At 49.5% G+C, this 21,297-nt stretch overlaps 1 protein-coding gene across 1 annotated transcript in view; it reads right to left on the reverse strand.

Annotated features, from left to right (window-relative positions):
• Positions 1 to 21,297, reverse strand: part of stab1 (stabilin 1) — a 324,671-nt gene that overhangs the window by 9,735 nt on the left and 293,639 nt on the right. The window contains exons 63-65 of the mRNA XM_038812582.1: positions 21,178 to 21,284; positions 20,972 to 21,091; positions 20,359 to 20,511 (exon numbers count right to left, since the gene is read on the reverse strand). Coding sequence (XP_038668510.1) covers positions 20,359 to 20,511; positions 20,972 to 21,091; positions 21,178 to 21,284 — 380 coding nt within the window. The remainder of the gene's footprint in view (positions 1 to 20,358; positions 20,512 to 20,971; positions 21,092 to 21,177; positions 21,285 to 21,297) is intronic.

Genomic DNA, 21,297 nt, shown 5'->3' on the forward strand with positions numbered 1-21,297 from the left:
TCTAGCAGGACTGGTCAGCATGGTGTACCTTTATCTTCTAAAAGCTTTTGACAAAGTACCATGTAACAGACTAATTTAGTAAGTAATTAGCTGTAGTCCATTAGAGAGAGAGACAATTGGTTATATATAGTTTAAGGGACACCACTCTACAAGCGTAGGGCAAGGCCAGTGTATGTTTTAGTCTTGTGCAAGCTGACTTTGGGCTCTGATCACAAGAGAAGTCACACATCAGCTGGCTCTCCTCCCACAAACCTGAAAAATAGGCTCTTCTTGCCCGAAAAATGCCCACTCGCACCAAAAAACATCTCCACACCACTACCACAACACGGCGGAGAGAGAAAAATGCAAAACAGCAGTCACTCCAGAAGACAGGTGGAAACCAGAAGTGGAAAGAGTCTGGACAAGCAAATGACCGAGTCAGCCAACACATGAGGTGGTGAAACCCGGCCTAGCCAGGGCGAGAGGGACCAGCCTGCCACATGAGAAGCCTCCCTACACCAGGGAATGGGCGGAGGATGTTTCGCTCAAGAGATTTGAGACAGCATCAGAAAGAGACAAAGTCACACATTCATGCGGCGGTCAAGGGTGCGGTTACTGAAGCTCTGGCGACCATGCAGGTGGCCCTGGATAAGGCGGAAAGGTAACCGGAAGCCAAGGAAAAACGATCAAGGAGCAGGAAACGGCTGCAACAGACCAGGGCAACCAGATCGTCGCCCTGGAGAAGGAGGTGACAAGGCTGGTCGCGATGCAAGGGAACCTGAAAGGGAAAATCGAGGACCAGCAGAACCGGTCGAAACCTACAAATCATGGGCCTACCAGAGGAGGTCGAAGGTAGGAACCCCACAGACTATGTGGCCCAAATGCCAAAACCGAGAAACAGCCGAGCGCAACAATCACCAAGATGCACCGGTACCAGGACCGGGAACGAATTTGCGTTGGCCAAACAAACCAAAAATTGTAACTGGGAAGGCCACCGAATTTGAATTGATCAGTACATTGGAGCCGACCTGGCCAAGCGGCACTCCGAATTTAATAGGGAGAAGGACGCACTGTACAAAAACGGTGTAAGGTATGGATGTGGCACCATCCAGCTCTGGGTCATGTACCAAGACAGGGAGCACTTCTTCACAGCCCCTACAGATACGGACAAGTTCATCGCGCACAACGGACTGGAAAAGCAGCAGCAGGGTCAGCGATGCAGAGCTCACAGGAAGAGACTCTGTGATCATCGTATCGACCACTTTGCACGGGGATGAGAGTGGAAAGAGAGGGAGGTATGAATGAGTGCAGCAAAGCAAAGGGGAAGGTGAGGGGAATGATGGACAAGGAGCCCAGTGATCTGGTGACGGGAGAGCACAACTAGCCCCAGGAGGGAGGCCACCACACTAGTGAGGTAGCTAGCACCGTGAAGCATGCAGGAGAGAAAGGCCACTGCGCATCCCCCGCAAGAGTGCCTGGCAGCGGGTTGGGGGGGGTGGGGGGGTGGGGGGGGGGGGGTGCAGACAGTGGGAATAGGGGGACAACTAGGGGAAGAAACAGAAGGAAGGGAGAAGGGGGCAGCTACAGGGTAGTGGGGAGGGAAAGAGGAAGGGAGAGGAAGAAAACACTACAAGGGAGAGATAGGTGAAGGTTGGTAAAGAAAGGCTGAGGGCATTAGGCTGACTACAACAGGCCATATGTTGCGACTTGGAACAAAATGGCGCTTCAAGCAACCACCTTGCAGGGTTCCTGAACAAAAGGAAACCCCGGAGCACAGGGGCCCGACCTCATGGGGAGAACAGTGCTCACGGCCCCCGATTAAAGGGAAACCTCGGTGTGCAGGAGCACGCCCACCACGTAGAAATGGTTGATTCCGCAGGAACGGGGGGACAAAACCATCCCATAAGGGGATAGTCATTTGGTATGTCTGGGAACTTAACAGCTAAGTGAGGAGATCCAGAGTCTTGATCCACCTGAAAAGTATGAAAGCTGATATAATTTTCCTCCTAGATACGCACCTGAGAGAAAATAACCAGCTGCGGATAAGGGTGGGACAGACTTAACATTTCTGCTACGGGACAAGGGCCAGGGGGTAGGCACACTGTTAAATAAGAGGACGGTTACGGACCCAGGTGGGACTGTATGTTATGGTCAGTGGTGTCCTAGACTGGATGGCGGTAATACTGGGGAACGCGGAATTTATAAAGAACACAATGGCAGAAATCCCCAATGTAGATACACATCGACTGATCATTGGGGTGGGGGGGGGGGGGGGGGGGGGGATGATGAGACTTTTGTAAAAAATTAAACATTTATGAAGGTATTTTTTTGGTATTATAACAACAACATAATAAACAATGTACATGAAACTATAAACAAAGTGCAAGAGCCATCTCCCTCCCTTTACCCTAACCTTAACCCTAACCACCTTTATTAATCTCCTACTCTAAGCTAAGCTAACCCCCCCAATGTGCTGACGATTAATTTTCAGTGAAGAAGTCGACAAACGGTTGCCACCTCCAGACGAACCCTAACAGTGACCCTCTCAAGGCGAATTTGATTTTCTCCAGACAGAGAAAGCTAGCCATGTCCGATAGCCAGGTCTCCGACTTTGGGGGCTTTGAGTCCCTCCAAGCTAATAGTATCCGTCTCCAGGCTACCAGGGAAGCAAAGGCCAGAACGTCTGCCTCTTTCTCCTCCTGGATTCCTGGGTCTTCTGATACCCCGAAAATCGCCACCTCTGGACTCAGTGCCACCTTTGTTTTTGTTGTCATGACATCTGCAAACCACTGCCAAAATCCCCTAAGCTTCGGACATGCCCAGAACATGTGGACGTGGTTCGCTGGCCCTCCCGCACATTTTGCGCACCTGTCTTCCACCCCAAAGAATCTGCTAATCCAGGCCACTGTCATGCGAGCCCGGTGAACGACCTTAAATTGTATCAGGCTGAGCCTGGCACATGTTGCGGACGCGCTGTCTCTACTCAATGTGTTCGCCCATAGACCATCCTCTATCTCTTCTCCCAGCTCCTCCTCCCACTTGCGCTTCAGCTACTCGGTCTGCATCTCTTCTGACCTCATATGTTCCAATGTCTGAGACACTGCCTTCTCCTACCCACCCTCTAGAAACTACCCTGTCTTAAATCCCCCTTATCAGTAGGAGTAGAAAGGTTGACACCCGTTTACGTAGATAGTCCCGCACCTGCAGATACCTGAATTTGTTGCCCCTCGCCAACCCTAATACTCGGAAAGCTCCCCTCTATAAACATATCACCCATCCTCTCACTCCTTGCTCTCCGCCATATCCGGAAGCCCCCATCCATACTTCTTGGGGCAAACCGGTCATTATTAGAGATTGGGGACCCCCAGACTCTCAGGGCCGCCACCACCATGGGGCTGGTGGAGTACCGTGCTGGCGGGAATGGCAGAGGCGCAGTTACCCTCGCCAACAGAACATTTCCCCCCTCCCCCCCTCCCAATAACAACACTCTGTAATCCAACCCCTTTGATAAACCAAACATATGCACACCCCCCACTGTGTTTCCATGAGCAAGCCTGCCCAGCTAGCTTGGTGGCCCCATCCCTGGCGCTGGATAGTCTCCCACCTATTGCTCCCTCCCAACCTTCCCCCCACTCATACAACCATACTCCAACACCAAACAATCCCCACACAATTGCCTGACAAAAAAACACCAAAACCTAAACAAAAATCTAGCAAATGAAAACCTGAACTTACTCAGCTCTGCAACTGGTCCCAAATCAATACAGAAGGCATTACAAACAGCTTCCACAAAACAAAAAATGACAAACTTTTTTTTTTAAAAGAACAGAGAAACAAAAAGAAAAAAAAACATGAACATTGCAACAAAGTTCAAAAGTTCTCAGTCCACCACCAGTCCTTTCCTTTTCACGAAGTCCAGCGCGTCCTCAGGCGACTCGAAATAAAAGTGCTGTTCCTCATATGTGACCCAGAGACGGGCCGGATACAACAATCCAAACTTCACCTTTTTCTTAAAAAGGATCGACCTAATCTGGTTGAAGCCTGCTCTTCTCCTGGCCACCTCCACACTCAGGTCTTGGTAGATCCGCAGGATACTGTTGTCCCACTTACAGCTCTGTGTCTGCTTGGCCCACTGTAGAACACGCTCCTTATCCAAGTACCTGTGGAATCTCACCACCATTGCCCTCGTGGGGTCTCCCATTCGTGGCTTCCAGGCCAGTGCTCTGTGAGCCTTGTCCACCTCCAAGGGTCGGGAGAATGCCCCATCCCACAGCAGCTTCTCAAGCATATCTGCAATGTATGCCCCAGCGTCCACTCCTTCGGACCCCTCCGGGAGCCCAACGATTCTCAAGTTCTGCTGGCGGGACCTATTCTCTAGGTCCTCCACCTAATCCAGGAGCTTCTTCTGCTGGTCTCTCAGCATCCCCACCTCCAACTCCACTGCAGTTTGATGTACCTCCTGCTCAGCCAGTGCCTTCTGTGGCTGGTTTAGCACAGCGGGCTAAATAGCTGGCTAGTAAAGCAGACCAAGGCCAGCAGCGCAGGTTCAATTCCCGTACCAGACTCCCCGAACAGGTGCCGGAATGTGGCGACTAGGGGATTTTCACAGTAACTTCATTTGAAGCCTAATTTTGACAATAAGCGATTTTCATTTCATTTCTCCACCTTCTGGATCGCCCGATTTTGGGCGTCCAATCTAAGCTCCAGCCGCTCAATCGACTCTTTTATCGGGTCCAAGCAGTCCCGTTTCTGCGTAGCAAAGCCTTCCTGAATAACTTGCATCAGTTGCTCCGTTAACCGCTGGGACGACAAACCAGAGGTCTGGTCCTCTGCCATGCTGTCTCCCACTGCAGCTTCAGCCCAAGCCTTCTCTGTCTTTCTGTTTCTGCCTTTACGAACACTTCTAGTCCTTCTCTCCGTGCACCGATGTGGGAATTCAGTACAGTTGCCTCTGTCTTCAGTTTTACATAAGAACATAAGAACTAGGAGCAGGAGTAGGCCATCTGGCCCCTCGAGCCTGCTCCAATATTCAAGTCCAGTAGAAAATCGGGGGAAAAGGTCCAAAAGTCCGACCCGAGCGGGAGCTCCCAAATGTGCGACTTACTCCTTCATAGCCGCCACCGGAAGTCTGGTGGGGGAGACTTTAACTGCGTACAGGACCCACGGACATGTAAGTCGAATCACAAATGGGAAAGACCTCCAATATGGCGAAAAAACTCAGCTTCGTCATGGAGCAGATGGGAGTGGTGGACCCATGGCAGTTCACCCAGCCAGGGGAGAAGACGTTCTCCTTCTCCCAAGTACGTAACTTCTATTCACGGATCGACTTCTTTGTAGTGGGAAATCGTTGCTTCCGTAGCTAGTAAGAATGGAATATTCCACGATCGTAATCTCTGACTATGCTTCACGTTATGTGGATGCGAGGTTGGAGACGGGTCATGCCCAATGTCCCCCATGGAGGTTGGACATGGCCCTCCTGGCCGATAAGGCTTTCTGCGAGGAACTCTCACAGGCCATAGACGAGTATATTACTAATAACCAGAATGGGGAGGTCTCACCCTCCACATTCTGGGAGATGCTGAAGGCTGTGATCAGGGGTGAAATTATAGCTCACAAAGCACAAAGACATAGGGAAGAGAGGGTGGCTCGGCAACAGCTAGTCAACTCCATACTGGAGGTAGAACGGCGAAACTCCAAGACCCTGACCATAGAGCTCCTGGCGGAGAGGAAAAAGCTACAGATAGACTTTGACCTGCTCTCCATGAAGAAAGCAGTGCACCAACTCCGGCAGGCACGGTGGACCCTGTACGAACACGGAGACACTGGCTGAGAAAGCAGGCAGCCACGAGGGAAATAGCCCAGATTAGGGATAGCAAAGGCAAATTAGTAGCAGAGCCGGAAAAGGCCAACAAGGCATTTGAGACCTTCTACCAGGGGCTTTACACCTCCGAGCCCCCAGCAGAGGAAGATGCAGTCCCTCAATGAACTGGACATGCCAGTTGTGGGGAAGGGTAGGAGACGGGGCCAGGAAGCATACTAGAACTGGGAGCAATTATGGAGAGTCTCAACTCCATGCAGACCTGGAAGGCGCTGGACCGACACTTTCCTGACAGACTTCTACAAAATATTTGTGACAGCACTGGCCTCGCACCTGCGGGAGATGTTCACAGACTCACCCTACTGCCTACACCAGCACAAGGCTCAATCTCGCTGAAATCCAAGAAAGACAAAGACCCAACAGAATGTGGTTCCGACAGACCTATCTCGCTGCTAAACGCAGATGTGAAAATATTGGCCAAGATCCTAGCCAAAAGACTGGAGGACTTCGTATCAGGGGTGGTCGCAGAAGACCAGACGGGCTTTGTCAAGGGAAGACAGCTAACATTGAAAATCAGGCGCTTGCTGAACATCATCATGACCCCATCCGGAGAGAACACAGCTGAGGTGATCATCTCCCTGGATGCAGATAAGGCTGTCTACAGAGTCGAATGGAAGTATCTCATAGAGGTACTTGGGTGGTTTGGGCTTGGAACAGGTTCACTGCCAGAGTGAAACTTCTGTATAATGCCCCCATGGCGAGCATATGGACAAATACCATCATGCTCTAAGTACTTCCAGCTGCACAGGGGCAAGAGGCAGGGATTCCCGTTATCCTCACTGCTGTTCCCCTGGCGATCAAACTACTAGTAATCGTGCTTAGGGTGGCAAATAACTGGAAAGGTGTCAGAGAGTAAACAGAGAGAACAGAGTCTCGCTCTTTGCGTATGACTTTCTCCTCTACATCTCGGAACCGCGAAGCAGCATGGAAGGAACTATGGCACTCTTGAAAGAGTTTGGAGCCTTCTCGGGCTACAAACTTAACCTGAGCAATAGTGAGATCTTCCTGATGAACCCGTAAGGGGGAGGGGCAGAGCTGGAGGGGTGCCTTTGAAACAGGCCCAATACAAATTCCACTACCTGGGGATCCAAATTGGTCATGACTGGATAGGGATCCACAAGTGGAACCTGACCAGCCTGACGGAGGAAGTAAAAAAGGACCTGCAAGGGGCGGCATATGGCGCAGTGGATAGCACTGGGACTGCGGCACTGAGGACCCGGGTTCGAATCCCGGCCCTGGGTCACTGTTCATGTTGAATTTGCACATTCTCCCCAAGTCTGCATGGGTTTCACCCCCACAACTCAAAGATCTGTAGGTTAGGTGGATTGGCCACGCTAAACTTAATCGGAAAAAAAATAATTGGGTACTCTAATTTTTTTTTAAAAAGGACCTGCAGAGATGGAACACACTCCCACTCTTCCTGGCAGGGAGGGTGCAGATGATCAAGATGAACGTACTGCCCAGATTCTTCTTCCTGTTTCGATCCATCCTGATCTACATTCCCAAGGCCTTTTTCAATTCACGAGACAAACTGATTATGGCGTTTGTGTGGGAAGGGAAGAACACAAGGATTCCAAAGAGAGTAATGTAGAGAACAAGATCCATGGGGGGACCTACCCCTCTCAAACCTACAATATTACCACTGGGCAGCAACCACGGAGAGGGTAAAGGAGTGGATAAAGGAGCCAGAAGCCGAGTGGGTGCTTATGGAGGAGGGTTCCTGCAGAGGGACGTCCCTCCGTGCCCTAGCCACAGCGGCACTCCCATCCCCACCTAATTAATATTCAATGAGCCCAGTGGTCATAGCAACACTCTGGCCGTGGAACCAACGAGACAATGGGGAAGTGGGAGGAGGACTTGGGGTTTAAAATAAGGTAGGAACTCTGGAGCGATGCACTGCACAGGGTTAACTCCACCTCCACATGCACAAGTCTAAGCCTAATGCAGCTAAAAGTGGTCCATTGAGCCCACTTAACTAGAACCCGAATGAGCAGGTTCTACCCGGAGGTGGAGGGCAAATGCGAATGGTTCCAAGAAGCCCCGGCCAACCACGCCCACATGTTCTGGTCTTGCCCCAGATTTGTTGGGTTTTGGTTCGAGACAAAGTCCAAGGTGGTGGGGGAAGTTGGAGCCTTGCCCAAGAGTTGCAGACTTCGGGGTATCGGAACAGCCAGATCTCTTAATGGGGAGCAGGGTTGACACCCATGCCTCCCTAATTGCCTGCCGGAGAATCCTGCTCAGCTGACGGTCCGTTGCACTTTCCAAAGCTGCAGACTGGCTGTCCGACCTATCGGAATTTCTCCAAATGGAGAAAATTAAATTTGCCATCCAAGGGTTGGAGGAGGGCTTCCCCAAAATGTGGGAGCCATTCACTCGGTTGTTCCAAGACCCGTTTGTATCCTACTGTTTGTCCATACTTATCCTTGTTTTATAAACCACAAAAACCTCAATAAAAATTTAAAATAAAAAAGAGAACCTGGAATTGAGGATATTGCTTTTCTTCATCTTTAACAATGATCTGGATGAAGGTGTCAGGGAAATTATCCAAGCTTATGGATGGTGCAAAGGTAGTAGGTGTGGATCCCAAAAACATATGCAATAAAGATGACAGATACCTAAATGGGATGAAGGAATGGGTCTAAATCTGGCAGATGTTCTTAAGCATAGATAAATGTAGCACGATGCAATCAGGTAGGAGCAATGCCAAACATAACTCTACAGCGTTGTGTGTTCAACATTGCTGAGCAAGAGAAGATCCGGGGAGGGTGCGGTATTGCACAAATCACTGAACATCCATGATCACTGCAGTGTGACAATTGCAAAAGAAATTGAGCGGTTAGGACATTTCGCCGGATTATTTAAATACAAAAGTAAAAACACCATCCTTTCTCTGTTTCAGACCTTGGTTAGACTATCTCTATAATACTCTACCCAGTTTGGCTTCTGTCACATAATGGGAGAAAAAAGCCCAAATAGTATTCATGGAAAGGCCACTGGATTGATATCTGGTTTAAAGGATTATCACCTACCAGGACCGACTTGAAGGTCTGGGCCTTTTTACTTAAGAGGCTGTGGTGGTAGGGTGCTTGTGGGTGGTGGTAGAAGATTTCAGAATAGATTAGCAGTATGTAGAGGTTGCATTATAGCCTGGATGGAATAGGTTTGGTAGGCAAGCAGATATTCTTCCTGTTCTTATTTGTATGTGTCAAATTTCAGAGCCTAATTTAGAAATCATCTCCCAAAATTAAGAAAGGTAGCCTTTAAATAATAGTTACATTGTCAGCCACTGAAATCGTATTGCTGAACAAATGAAGCTAAGGTTTGCAACTGACATAATCTATCCTACTGAATTTTCAATTGGTTTGAAATTCCTTTCTGATTTGCATTTACCCCATCGGATAGGGAAAGTAATTTGTGGACAAATTAATTTGTGTTACTAATTTATGCACATAAATTATGCCAAAAGTGAAATCAGGACAAAATTGAAATTCAACAACACACAAGAGACCAGTTTGAGTTGCAATACTCACAGCAGTGAACCACGCTCATGGCAGGAAATTGCCAGTCAAGAGCCGGTGATATTTTATTGTCCAGTAAAATTATTAAAATTAATAGTTCAGAAATTACAGTATTATGCACCTGCACTGCATTTCCTGTCTGTACAGATCATTGCTGGGAACACACAATCACAGAGTCATAGACAGAATATACGTTCTGAGTTTTGAAGATGAAGAAAATCAAGAGCCGACATTGCTCACTGTCATGTCTATTTTTTAGGTCCTTTGGTTCCTTTCTTAGTTGATTGCAGAAAAGCCTCCCAGTAAAATGATCCAGGTTAGGCATGTAATCCAGAGTACTGGCTATAAAATGGCTTTAAAGCATATTTTGAATGCTGTGCCCTGCTAGGGAGTTTTTATTGGGACATTTGATGACCATAAAGCATTCAGTCAGGGAAACTAAAACAAAATGCAATTGGATCATGTGGTCAATTAGAGAAGAAAAAGTGTGCAAAGAATCAGCAGAACACTCTTCAACAGAATAAAGCAATTTGGCACAAAAACTAACCAGGTTGCCAGTTGAGGAAGATGGGCCAGATTTTTGATGCATTGAATTTATGCTATTGGTGCACATTGGAAAACCCTGATGTGTGCACATGCACTGGGATGTTTAATCCTCCGATGGGCTGATATGTGCTGCCTGAGCCACTCCTTAAAAGTTCCAAACGCTGAGCTTAGGGTTCAGGATTTGGCTAAATACATGCTACTTACCTGAATAATGCCCCAGAAATGTTACTAGTTTTAGATCTCTATTGTAACACAGCAATAGCGGAACTCAACTCAGGAGCCTCCACACCCCCATTTGCCCTCTGACCAAACTACCCACTCACACCCCACCCACCCACTCAGACATCCATTCACTCACATGCCATGCTCACCCAGTCATCCACTCATTCACCCAGCCAATCATCAACTCACTCACCCACCCACCCAATCACCTCTCCCTCTCCCATCAACAGTCCCTCCACAGACACTCACCCACCCAGTCAAACCCCCACACCCACACACCCCTCACTCACCTACCCACCCAGTCATCAATCCACTCACCCACCCACCCAGTCACCCCCACTTACCCACCCATCCAGTCACCCCTCACTCACCTACCTACCCAGTCATCAATCCACTCACCCACCCAGTCACCCCTCACTCACCTACCCACCCAGTCATCAATCCACTCACCCACCCACCCAGTCATCCCCACTCTCCAACCTACCCAGTCATCAATCCACTCACCCACCCACCCAGTCATCCCCACTCACCAACCCACCCAATCACCCCTCACTCACCTACCTACCCAGTCATCAATCCACTCACCCACCCAGTCACCCCTCACTCACCTACCCACCCAGTCATCAATCCACTCACCCACCCACACACCCCTCACTCACCCACCCACCCAGTCATCAATCCACTCACCCACCCACCCAGTCATCCCCACTCACCAACCCACCCAATCACCCCTCACTCACCTACCTACCCAGTCATCAATCCACTCACCCACCCAGTCACCCCTCACTCACCCACCCACCCAGTCATCCCCACTCACCAACCCACCCAATCACCCCTCCCTTACCTATCAAGTCACTCCTCAGACACTCACCATCCAGCCACCTCCACAGACTCACACACCCACCCACCCAGTCACCCCTCACCCACCCAGTCATCCCCACTCACCCACCCACCCAAACACCCCTCCCTCACCTACCCACCCAATCACCCCTCCCTCACCTATCAACAGTCAATCCTCAGACACTCACCACCCAGCCACCTCCACAGACCCACGCACCCACCCACCCAGTTACCCCACTCACCTACCCACCCAGTCTTCAATCCCCTCACCCACCCACCCAGTCACCCCCACTCACCCACCCACCCAATCACCCCTCCCTCACCTATCAGAATTCACTCCCCAGACACTCACCACCCAGCCACCTCCACAGACCCACACACTCACCCACCCAGTTACCCCACTCACCTACCCACCCAGTCATCAATACCCTCACCCACCCACCCAGTCACCCCTCACCCACCCGGTCATCCCCACTCACCCACCCACCCAATCACCCCCCACTCATCTATCAACAGTCACTCTTCAGACACTCACCACCCAGCCACCCAGTTACCCCACTCACCTACCCACCCAATCATCAATCCACTCACCCACCCATCCAGTCACCCCTCACCCACCCACCCCTCACTCACTTACCCACCCAGTCATCAATCCACTCACCCACCCACCCACCCAGTAACCTATCACTCACCCACCCACCCAGTCATTCCCACTCACCCATCCACCCAGTCACCCCTCACTCACCCACCCACCCAGTCACCCCTCACCCACCCGGTCATCCCCACTCACCCACCCACCCAATCACCCCCCACTCATCTATCAACAGTCACTCTTCAGACACTCACCACCCAGCCACCCAGTTACCCCACTCACCTACCCACCCAATCATCAATCCACTCACCCACCCATCCAGTCACCCCTCACCCACCCACCCCTCACTCACTTACCCACCCAGTCATCAATCCACTCACCCACCCACCCACCCAGTAACCTATCACTCACCCACCCACCCAGTCATTCCCACTCACCCATCCACCCAGTCACCCCTCACTCACCCACCCACCCAGTCACCCCTCACTCACCTGCCATCCCCATTGAAAATCTTGAGGCGTATATGAAACTTACCTGAATATGGAAGCTGAAGTAAAATGTGGGCATGTCTGCTATGCCCTCCTCATAGCCAGTCCTCTCCTGGATTGCTGCAGTGGAGTTTCATTGTTGCAGCTGGGATTGGGGATCCCAACTGGGAAGGTGTAAAAAAAGGTAAGCGTGGATTTATGCATGTAGCACCACTGCTGAACCTATTTGGTGTAGACTGTTTCTCAGTTCCAGATCAGTTAACTCTTTGGGTGTGAAAGACACATACCTTATAGGGAAAGTGTGCTTGAGTATTTTTAAAAATTTTTAATTTTGCAGTTTTAGGGGTGGATTCTCCGCCACCCCCTGCCAGTAGCAGAGGTGGAGAATCGTGTGTAGGGCAAATGTGATGGGCTGGATGCCCGATTCTCCATGCCGCCATGACACTCTTATATGAGGGGGGTTCTCTGATAAGGTGGCTCTGATATGGGGGGGTCTCTGATATGGGGCCATCTCTGATAAGGGGAGGTCTCATGGGTTATCTGAGTTGGGGTTCTCTGATTTAGGGGTTCTCTGATGTGGAGGGCCTCTGATATGTGTGGTCTCTGACATGGGGGTTTCTGAAATGGGGGGTCTCTGATATGGGGGGGGTGTTTGATATGGTGGTGTCTGATATGGGGGTCTCTGATATAGGAAAATCTCTCATGGGTATCTGATATGTGGGGTCTCTGATTTAGGGGTTCTCTGATATGGGGGCATCTCTGATACGGGGCGGTCTCTGATACGGGGAGGTCTCTGTTACGGGGCGGTCTCTGATACGGGGCGGTCTCTGATACGGGGCGGTCTCTGATACGGGGAGGTCTCTGATACGGGGAGGTCTCTGATACGGGGAGGTCTCTGTTACGGGGAGGTCTCTGTTACGGGGAGGTCTCTGTTACGGGGCGGTCTCTGATACGGGGAGGTCTCTGATACGGGGAGGTCTCTGATACGGGGAGGTCTCTGATACGGGGAGGTCTCTGATACGGGGAGGTCTCTGATACGGGGAGGTCTCTGATACGGGGAGGTCTCTGATACGGGGAGGTCTCTGATACGGGGAGGTCTCTGTTACGGGGAGGTCTCTGTTACGGGGAGGTCTCTGTTACGGGGAGGTCTCTGTTACGGGGAGGTCTCTGTTACGGGGAGGTCTCTGATACGGGGAGGTCTCTGTTACGGGGAGGTCTCTGTTACGGGGAGGTCTCTGTTACGGGGAGGTCTCTGTTACGGGGAGGTCTCTGTTACGGGGAGGTCTCTGTTACGGGGAGGTCTCTGTTACGGGGAGGTCTCTGTTACGGGGAGGTCTCTGTTACGGGGAGGTCTCTGTTACGGGGAGGTCTCTGTTACGGGGAGGTCTCTGTTACGGGGAGGTCTCTGTTACGGGGGGGTCTCTGTTACGGGGGGGTCTCTGTTACGGGGGGGTCTCTGTTACGGGGGGGTCTCTGTTACGGGGGGGTCTCTGTTACGGGGGGGTCTCTGTTACGGGGGGGTCTCTGTTACGGGGGGGTCTCTGTTACGGGGGGGTCTCTGTTACGGGGGGGTCTCTGTTACGGGGGGGTCTCTGTTACGGGGGGGTCTCTGTTACGGGGGGGTCTCTGTTACGGGGGGGTCTCTGTTACGGGGGGGTCTCTGTTACGGGGGGGTCTCTGATATGGGGGGGTCTCTGATATGGGAGGTCTCTGATATGGGAGGTCACTGATATTTGGGCGTCTATGATGTGGCAGTGCCTGATATGGGGGGCAGCTCTGATATAGGGGCACCTTTGACATGGGGGAAGCCTCTGATGCGGGAGTCTCTATGAGTGACTCTGAAAAGTGGGGCTCTGATTTGTGGGATCTAATATGGGGTCTAATATAGGGGTCTCTCATATGGGGGGTCTCTGATATGAGGGTCTGTGATATGAGGGTCTCTGTTATATGGGTGTATCTCAGATATGGGGGGGTCTCTGATATTGGGGAGTCTCTGATATGGGGGCATCTCTAATATTTGGGCTCTCTGATATAGGAAGGTCTCTCATGGGTATCTGATATGGGGGTCTCTGATTTAGGGGTTCTGATGTGGGGGGCCTCTGATATGTGGGGTCTCTGATATGGGGGCATCTCTGATATGGGGGTCTCTGATATAGGAAGGTCTCTCATGGGTATCTGATATGTGGGGTCTCTGAAATGGGGGTCTCTGATATGGGGAGGTCTCTGATATGGGGGAGATCTCTGATATGGGCTCTGATATTTGTGGGTCTATGATGTGGCAGTGTCTTATATGGGGGGCGTCTCTGATATGGGGGCTACCTTTGATATGGGGGAGCCTCTGATGCGGGAGTGTCTATGAGCGTCGCTGATATGGGGGGCTCTGATTTGTGGGGTCTAATATAGGGGTCTCTGATATGGGGGATCTCTGATATCGGGGTTTTCTGATATGGGGGCATCTCTGATATTGGGGGTGTCTCTGATATCGAGGGGTCTCTGACATGGGGGTCTCTGATATGGGGGAATCTCTGATATGGGGGTTCTCTGATATGGGGCATCTCTGATAAGGGGGTCTCTGATATGGGGGCATCTCTGCTATGGGGACATCTCTGACATGGGGCATCTCTGATATGGGGCATCTCTGATATGGGGCATCTCTGATATGGGGCATCTCTGATATGGGACATCTCAGATATGGGGCATCTCAGATATGGGGCATCTCAGATATGGGGCATCTCTGACATGGGACATCTCTGACATGGGACATCTCTGACATGGGACATCTCTGACATGGGACATCTCTGACATGGGGAATCTCTGACATGGGGAATCTCTGACATGGGGCATCTCTGACATGGGGAGGTCTCTGATATGGGGGCATCTCTGATATGGGGGCATCTCTGATATGGGGGCATCTCTGATATGGGGGCATCTCTGATATGGGGGCATCTCTGATATGGGGGCATCTCTGATATGGGGGCATCTCTGATATGGGGGCATCTCTGATATGGGGGCATCTCTGATATGGGGGCATCTCTGATATGGGGGCATCTCTGATATGGGGGTTCTCTGATATGGGGGTTCTCTGATATGGGGGCATCTCTGATATGGGGGCATCTCTGATATGGGGGCATCTGTGATATGGGGGCATCTGTGATATGGGGGCATCTGTGATATGGGGGGTTCTCTGATATGGGGGTTCTCTGATATGGGGGCATCTCTGATATGGGGGGTTCTCTGATATGGGGGTTCTCTGATATGGGGGTTCTCTGATATGGGGGGCATCTCTGATATGGGGGGCATCTCTGATATGGGGGCATCTCTGATAAGGGGGTTCTCTGATATGGGGGTTCTCTGATATGGGGGTTCTCTGATATGGAAGGTCTCTGATAGTGGTGGGGTTCTGATATGGGCGGTCTGATGGGAGGGTCTCTGATGGGGCGTCAGTGGTGGGTGGGGTGGGGTCAACCTAATGCATGTGTGCTGTCAGGGGCGGGGGGAGGAGATTTGTGTTGTGGGCAGGAGCGGATGCCAGCCATCAGACCTCTGTATCGGGGCGCCCGCTCAAAATGGCAGCCCGATAGCGGGATACGGATGCATAAATCTGCATGGGAAGGGAGAGCGAATTGCTTCTGGGTGTCGCACCCAATGTCGGAGCAACTTTACTCCAACGAGAGAATATAGGACGGCACTCTCCGTTGCCCAACGCCAAAATTGTATTTGGCGATCGAGCAGAGAATCCCCGTTTACGACGAATCAGGGTTGGTGCCATTTTTTGGATGCTGCGATCCCTCAAAATAAGCATCACGTAGGAGCATCAGCTCGTCGCCCTGAGGCCCTCCTCCGATGGTCCGAATCCAATGGGCCGAGTTCTCGACCGCCCGGGTCGCATGTGGTCTGAGTGTTCGGAAATTCGGCGTGGCGGCTGCGGACTGTGTCCAGCACCGTCACAGACAGGGGGCAGGAGCCATGCTGTGGGCAGGGGGAGCTTCAGAGAGGGCTGGGAGGACTGGTGGGGGCTGCTCCGGGGTGGCGAGGGCCAGGGGAACACTATTTGGCCAGCCGGGTCCATGCATGGCTGGCGCCATGTTGTACAGTGCGACCGCTGCAGGTTGTCGCAGTGCGCATGCGTGGCCATGGACCCGGCAATTCTCCGGCCGTTTATGTTGGGAATGCTGGGAGTTTTACCCGGCGCCGCATCTAGCTCCCCACCGGGCAGAGCATCGGTGCAGGGACGACACCGACTTTTTCATTGTAAAGCTAGACATTTTCGACATAGCCTCAAAATCGGAGAATCCAGCCCGAATCTCCAAAATGGAGAATCTTACCCTTACTCTCTAATGCCAGAAAATTATGTTTTATTTCCAACTTTCCCTTTCATCTTGTCTTTTCTTTTCCTATATTATTTAGAATTCTTGCTATGTATTTTTTGGAATATCTTGTTATCTTCACCCATCACTGTCTTATACCCTCCCTATAGCCCCATACTATTTATCTTCTATCCAAAAGGAGTTTTCTGTTCTGGGATATGTCCTATCTATTTGAAGTACAGGCTGATTGTAGTACACTCAAAACCTAAAGTTGCTCTTTTCTCTTCACAATGCTGTCTGGAGCTCCTGTATATTTACAACATGTTCTGTTTTGATTTCAGATTTCCAGCATATGTGGCTTTTCTTTTTAATACAGCATTATGTTGTAAAACTCTAGAAATTCTCACTGAGTTTTTTCTATGTATTGTCAACAGTGTAAAATTAGCAAAGGTTGAACAAAGAACAAAGAAAAGTACAGCACAGGAACAGGCCCTTCGGCCCTCCAAGCCTGCGCCGACCAAGCTGCCCGTCTAAACTAAAATCTTCTACTCTTCCGGGGTCTATATCGCTCTATTCCCATCCTATTAATGTATTTGTCAAGACACCCTTGAATGTCACTATCGTCCCTGCTTCCAGCACCCCCTCCGGCAACAAGTTCCATTCACCCACTACTCTCTGTGTAAAAAAAACTTGCCTCATACATCTCCTCTAAACCTTGCCCCTCGCACCTTAAACGAATGCCCCCTAGTAATTGACTCCTCTACACTGGGAAAAAGCCTCTGGCTATCCACTCTGTCTATGCACCTCATAAATGTGTAGACCTCTTATCAAGTCACCCCTCAACCTTCAATGTTCCAGTGAGAACAAAATAAGTTTATTCAACCTCTCCTCATAGCTAATGCCCCCCATACCAGGCAAGATCCTGGTAAATCTCTTCTGCACCCTCTCCAAAGCCTCCACATCCTTCTGGTAGTGTGGTGACCAGAATTGAACACTATACCCCAAGTGTGGCCTAACTAAGTTTCCACGCAGCTGCAACATGACTTGCCAATTTTTATACTCAATGCCCCGGCCAATGAAGGCAGGCATGCCGTATGCCTTCTTGACTAGCTTCTCTACCTGTGTTGCCCCTTTCAGTGACCTGTGGACCTGTACGCCCAGATCTCTCTGACTGTCAATACTCTTGAGGATTCTACCATTCACTGTATATTCCCTACCTGTATTAGACCTTCCAAAATGTGACCTTCCCTCACTTTTGTCCGGATTAAACTCCATCTGTCTTCTCTCCGCCCAAGTCTCCAAACAATCTAAATCCTGCTGTATCCTCTGACAGTCCTCATCACTATCCGCAATTCCACCAACCTTTGTGTCGTCCACAAACTTACTAATCAGACCGTGGTGAACGTATTGCTACTGCAATTCACCACTGTATTGTATTGTATTATGTTGATGCCCCTGTGGCTCCTCCCCTTTGGGGGTGGTATATAAACCTGCAGCCTGTAGGCGGCACTCAGTACAGGGCAGTCGCAGGCAGGCACAGATCTAGCTTATTAAAACCATTGTTCACTTCTACTAATCGTCTTGTGTGAATTGATGGTCGCATCACAGACCAGTTGCATTTTACTCCAAATCATTTATATATACTACAAACAGCAACGGTCCCAGCACTGATCCCTGCAGAACACCACTAGTCACAGCCCTCCAATCACAAAAGCACCCTTCCATTGCTACTCTCTGCCTTCTATGACCTAGTCAGTTCTGTATCCATCTTGCCAGCTCACATCTGATCCTGTGTGACTTCACCTTTGGATTGGATTGGATTGGATTTGTTTATTGTCACGTGTACCGAGGTACAGTGAAAAGTATTTTTCTGCAAGCAGCTCAACAGATCATACCAGGCTGTGATGCAGCCCGATAGGATGCTCTCTATAGTGCATCTGTAAAAGTTGGTAAGGGTTAATGTGGACATGCCAAATTTCCTTAGTTTCCTGAGGAAGTAAAGGCGCTGTTGTGCTTTCTTGGTGATAGCGTCGACATGAGTGGACCATGACAGATTTTGGTGATGTGCACCCCTAGGAATTTGAAACTGCTCACCATCTCTACCTCGGCTCCGTTGATGCTGAGAGGGGTGTGCACAGTACTTTGCTTCCTGAAGTCGGTGACCAGCTCTTTAGTTTTGCTGGCATTAAGGGAGAGATTGTTGTCGCTGCACCACTCCACTAGGTTCTCTATCTCCCTCCTGTATTCGGACTCGTCGTTATTCGAGATCCGGCCCGCTATGGTCGTATCGTCAGCAAACTTGTAGATGGAGTTGGAACCAAGTTTTGCCATGCAGTCGTGTGTGTACAGGGAGTAGAGTAGGGGGCTAAGTACGCAGCCTTGCGGGGCACCGGTATTGAGGACTATTGTGGAGGAGGTGTTGGTGTTCATTCTTACTGACTGTGGTCTGTTGGTCAGAAAGTCAAGGCCAGTCTGCCATGAGGGACCTTGTCAAAGGCCTTACTGAAGTCCATGTAGACAATATTCACTGCCCTACCAGCATCAATCATCTTTGTGACCTCCTCGAAAAACTCGATCAAGTTAGTGATGGGAAGGAATTCCCATTGCTTCCAAATGGGAATAGATCCTGTCTCGAAGAATTCTCTCCAGTAGTTTCCCTACCATTGATGTAAGGCTCACTGGTCTGTAGTTCCCTGGATTTTCCTTGCTACCCTTCTTGAACAAAGGAACAACATTGGCTATTCTCCAGTCCTCCGGGACATCACCTGAAGACAGTGAAGATCCAAAGATTTCTGTCAAGGTGTCAGCAATTTCCTCTCTTCCCTCCTTCAGTATTCTGGGGTAGATCCCATCAGGCCCTGGGGACTTATCCACCTTAATATTTTTCAAGACGCCCAACACCTCGTCTTTTTGGATCTCAATGTGACCCAGGCTTTCTACACACCCTTCTCCAGACTCAACATCCACCAATTGCTTCTCTTTGGTGACTACCGATGCAAAGTACTCATTTAGTCCCTCGCCCATTTCCTCTGGTTCCACACATCGATTCCCTCCCCTGTCCTTCAGTGGGCCAACCCTTTCCCTGGCTACCCTCTTGCTTTTTATATACGTATAAAAAGCCTTGGGATTTTCCTTAACCCTATTTGCCAGTGACTTTTTGTGACCCCTTTTAGCCCTCCTGACTCCTTGCTTAAGTTCCTTCCTACTTTCCTTATATTCCACACAGGCTTCGTCTGTTCCCAGCCTTCTAGCCCTGACAAATGCCTCCTTTTTCTTCTTGACGAGGCCTACATTTTCTCTCGTTATCAAGGGTTCCTGAAATTTGCCATATTTATCCTTCTTCCTCACAGGAACATGCCGGTCCTGAACTCCTTTCAACTGCCATTTGAAAGCCTCCCACATGTCAGATGTTGAATTACCTTTGAACATCCGCCCCCAATCTAGGTTCTTCAGTTCCCGCCTTATTGTTATAATTAGCCTTCCCCCAATTTAGCACATTCACCCGAGGACCACTCTTATCCTTGTCCACCAGCACTTTAAAACTTACTGAATTATGGTCACTGTTCCCAAAATGTTCCCCCAGTGAAACTTCTACCACCTGGCCAGGCTCATTCCCCAATACCAGGTCCAGTACAGCCCCTTCCCTGGTTGGACTATCTACATATTGTTTTAAGAATCCCTCCTGAAGGAGAATTAAATTCGGCTGAAGGTCAATGAAGAGAAAACTACCTGACTGGATGTCCATTTGCATGGCTAGGAATGATTGATTTTCACAAACAGTAGGAACACTATTTTGTAATTGCACCATGCTCAGCATCATCAATGTTTTGAACATCTGCCGTGTAGCTAACAAAAAGAACACAGCAATGTGTCTTTTGCATGAATCACTGCTGAAACACAGTTTTGAAATGTGTACGGAACTTTCAAATGAATAGGCAGCAAGTTTCGTCTTTGAACAGAAAAACTCCAAGTCTAATATATAACTTACATTTAGAAGGGTCTGATTCGTAGGTCCAGTGTCAACAATGAGAAGATCATATCCTAGCCTGGATGAAATAAGTGTATCATCACTCAACTCATCGTAGTAAATAAAACTATTGTTCCTGGAGATGTGGTTTTCAAGATCCTTCCATGGTAAGGTCTAGATATAATTTAAAAAATGTTAAGTGTTAATCTTGCACCAGAGTTTTGCAATTATAATGATCTATAATCGTAAGACTGGTTCAGTTTGTAGCACACTTTGAGGCAGAAGAGTGTGAATTATGGTCCTACGTCCCAGCTCACCACCTAGCCTTTCAAGTCAATTTTACATTGAGGGAATGCTTCATTGCTGGAGATGTTGTCCTTTAACAACAGCAATGTGGATTTCTATAATGCCTTTAATTTAAGTGGGTGTTAAAGACCCATGAAGGCAAGGAGAACGTGTTCCTGATGCTCTCTTGCTCACAATCCTTTCTCAGCCACTACCTACAAAGAGATGGGTTCTTTGTACAAGCATAATCAATTGTTAACAAGGTTCTAAGTCATTTCCGTCTTCAAGAATTGCACATTTGGTTTGTTTAGAGCAGGAAGGAAATATCCAGGAAGCAAAAAATTCTTACCTCATTTATTCCAAAACTAGAATCTAAGGGCACAAACAAAGTTTCATTGGTTGTCTCGTCTGACAGGAATTCTAGAAATTCCATTCCTTCTTCAGTCGCATTGGCATAATCTAATAATTTCTAATAAGAAAGAGAAAATGTTAAAACAAACCGTTGACCACACTTGTAAAAATAATAAAATAAAGTTGTACTGGAATAATACTTACAGAATAGAAAACTGAAAAATTGGAGTAACTGGACAGCACTTCCATAAGGTTCCCATTGCAGGAATAACCATCACCGACAAAGCCTTCCTTACACACACACTGAACATCTGTGAATACCAG

Source organism: Scyliorhinus canicula, chromosome 11 (genome assembly GCF_902713615.1).
Source record: "Scyliorhinus canicula chromosome 11, sScyCan1.1, whole genome shotgun sequence".
NCBI lineage: Eukaryota > Metazoa > Chordata > Chondrichthyes > Carcharhiniformes > Scyliorhinidae > Scyliorhinus > Scyliorhinus canicula.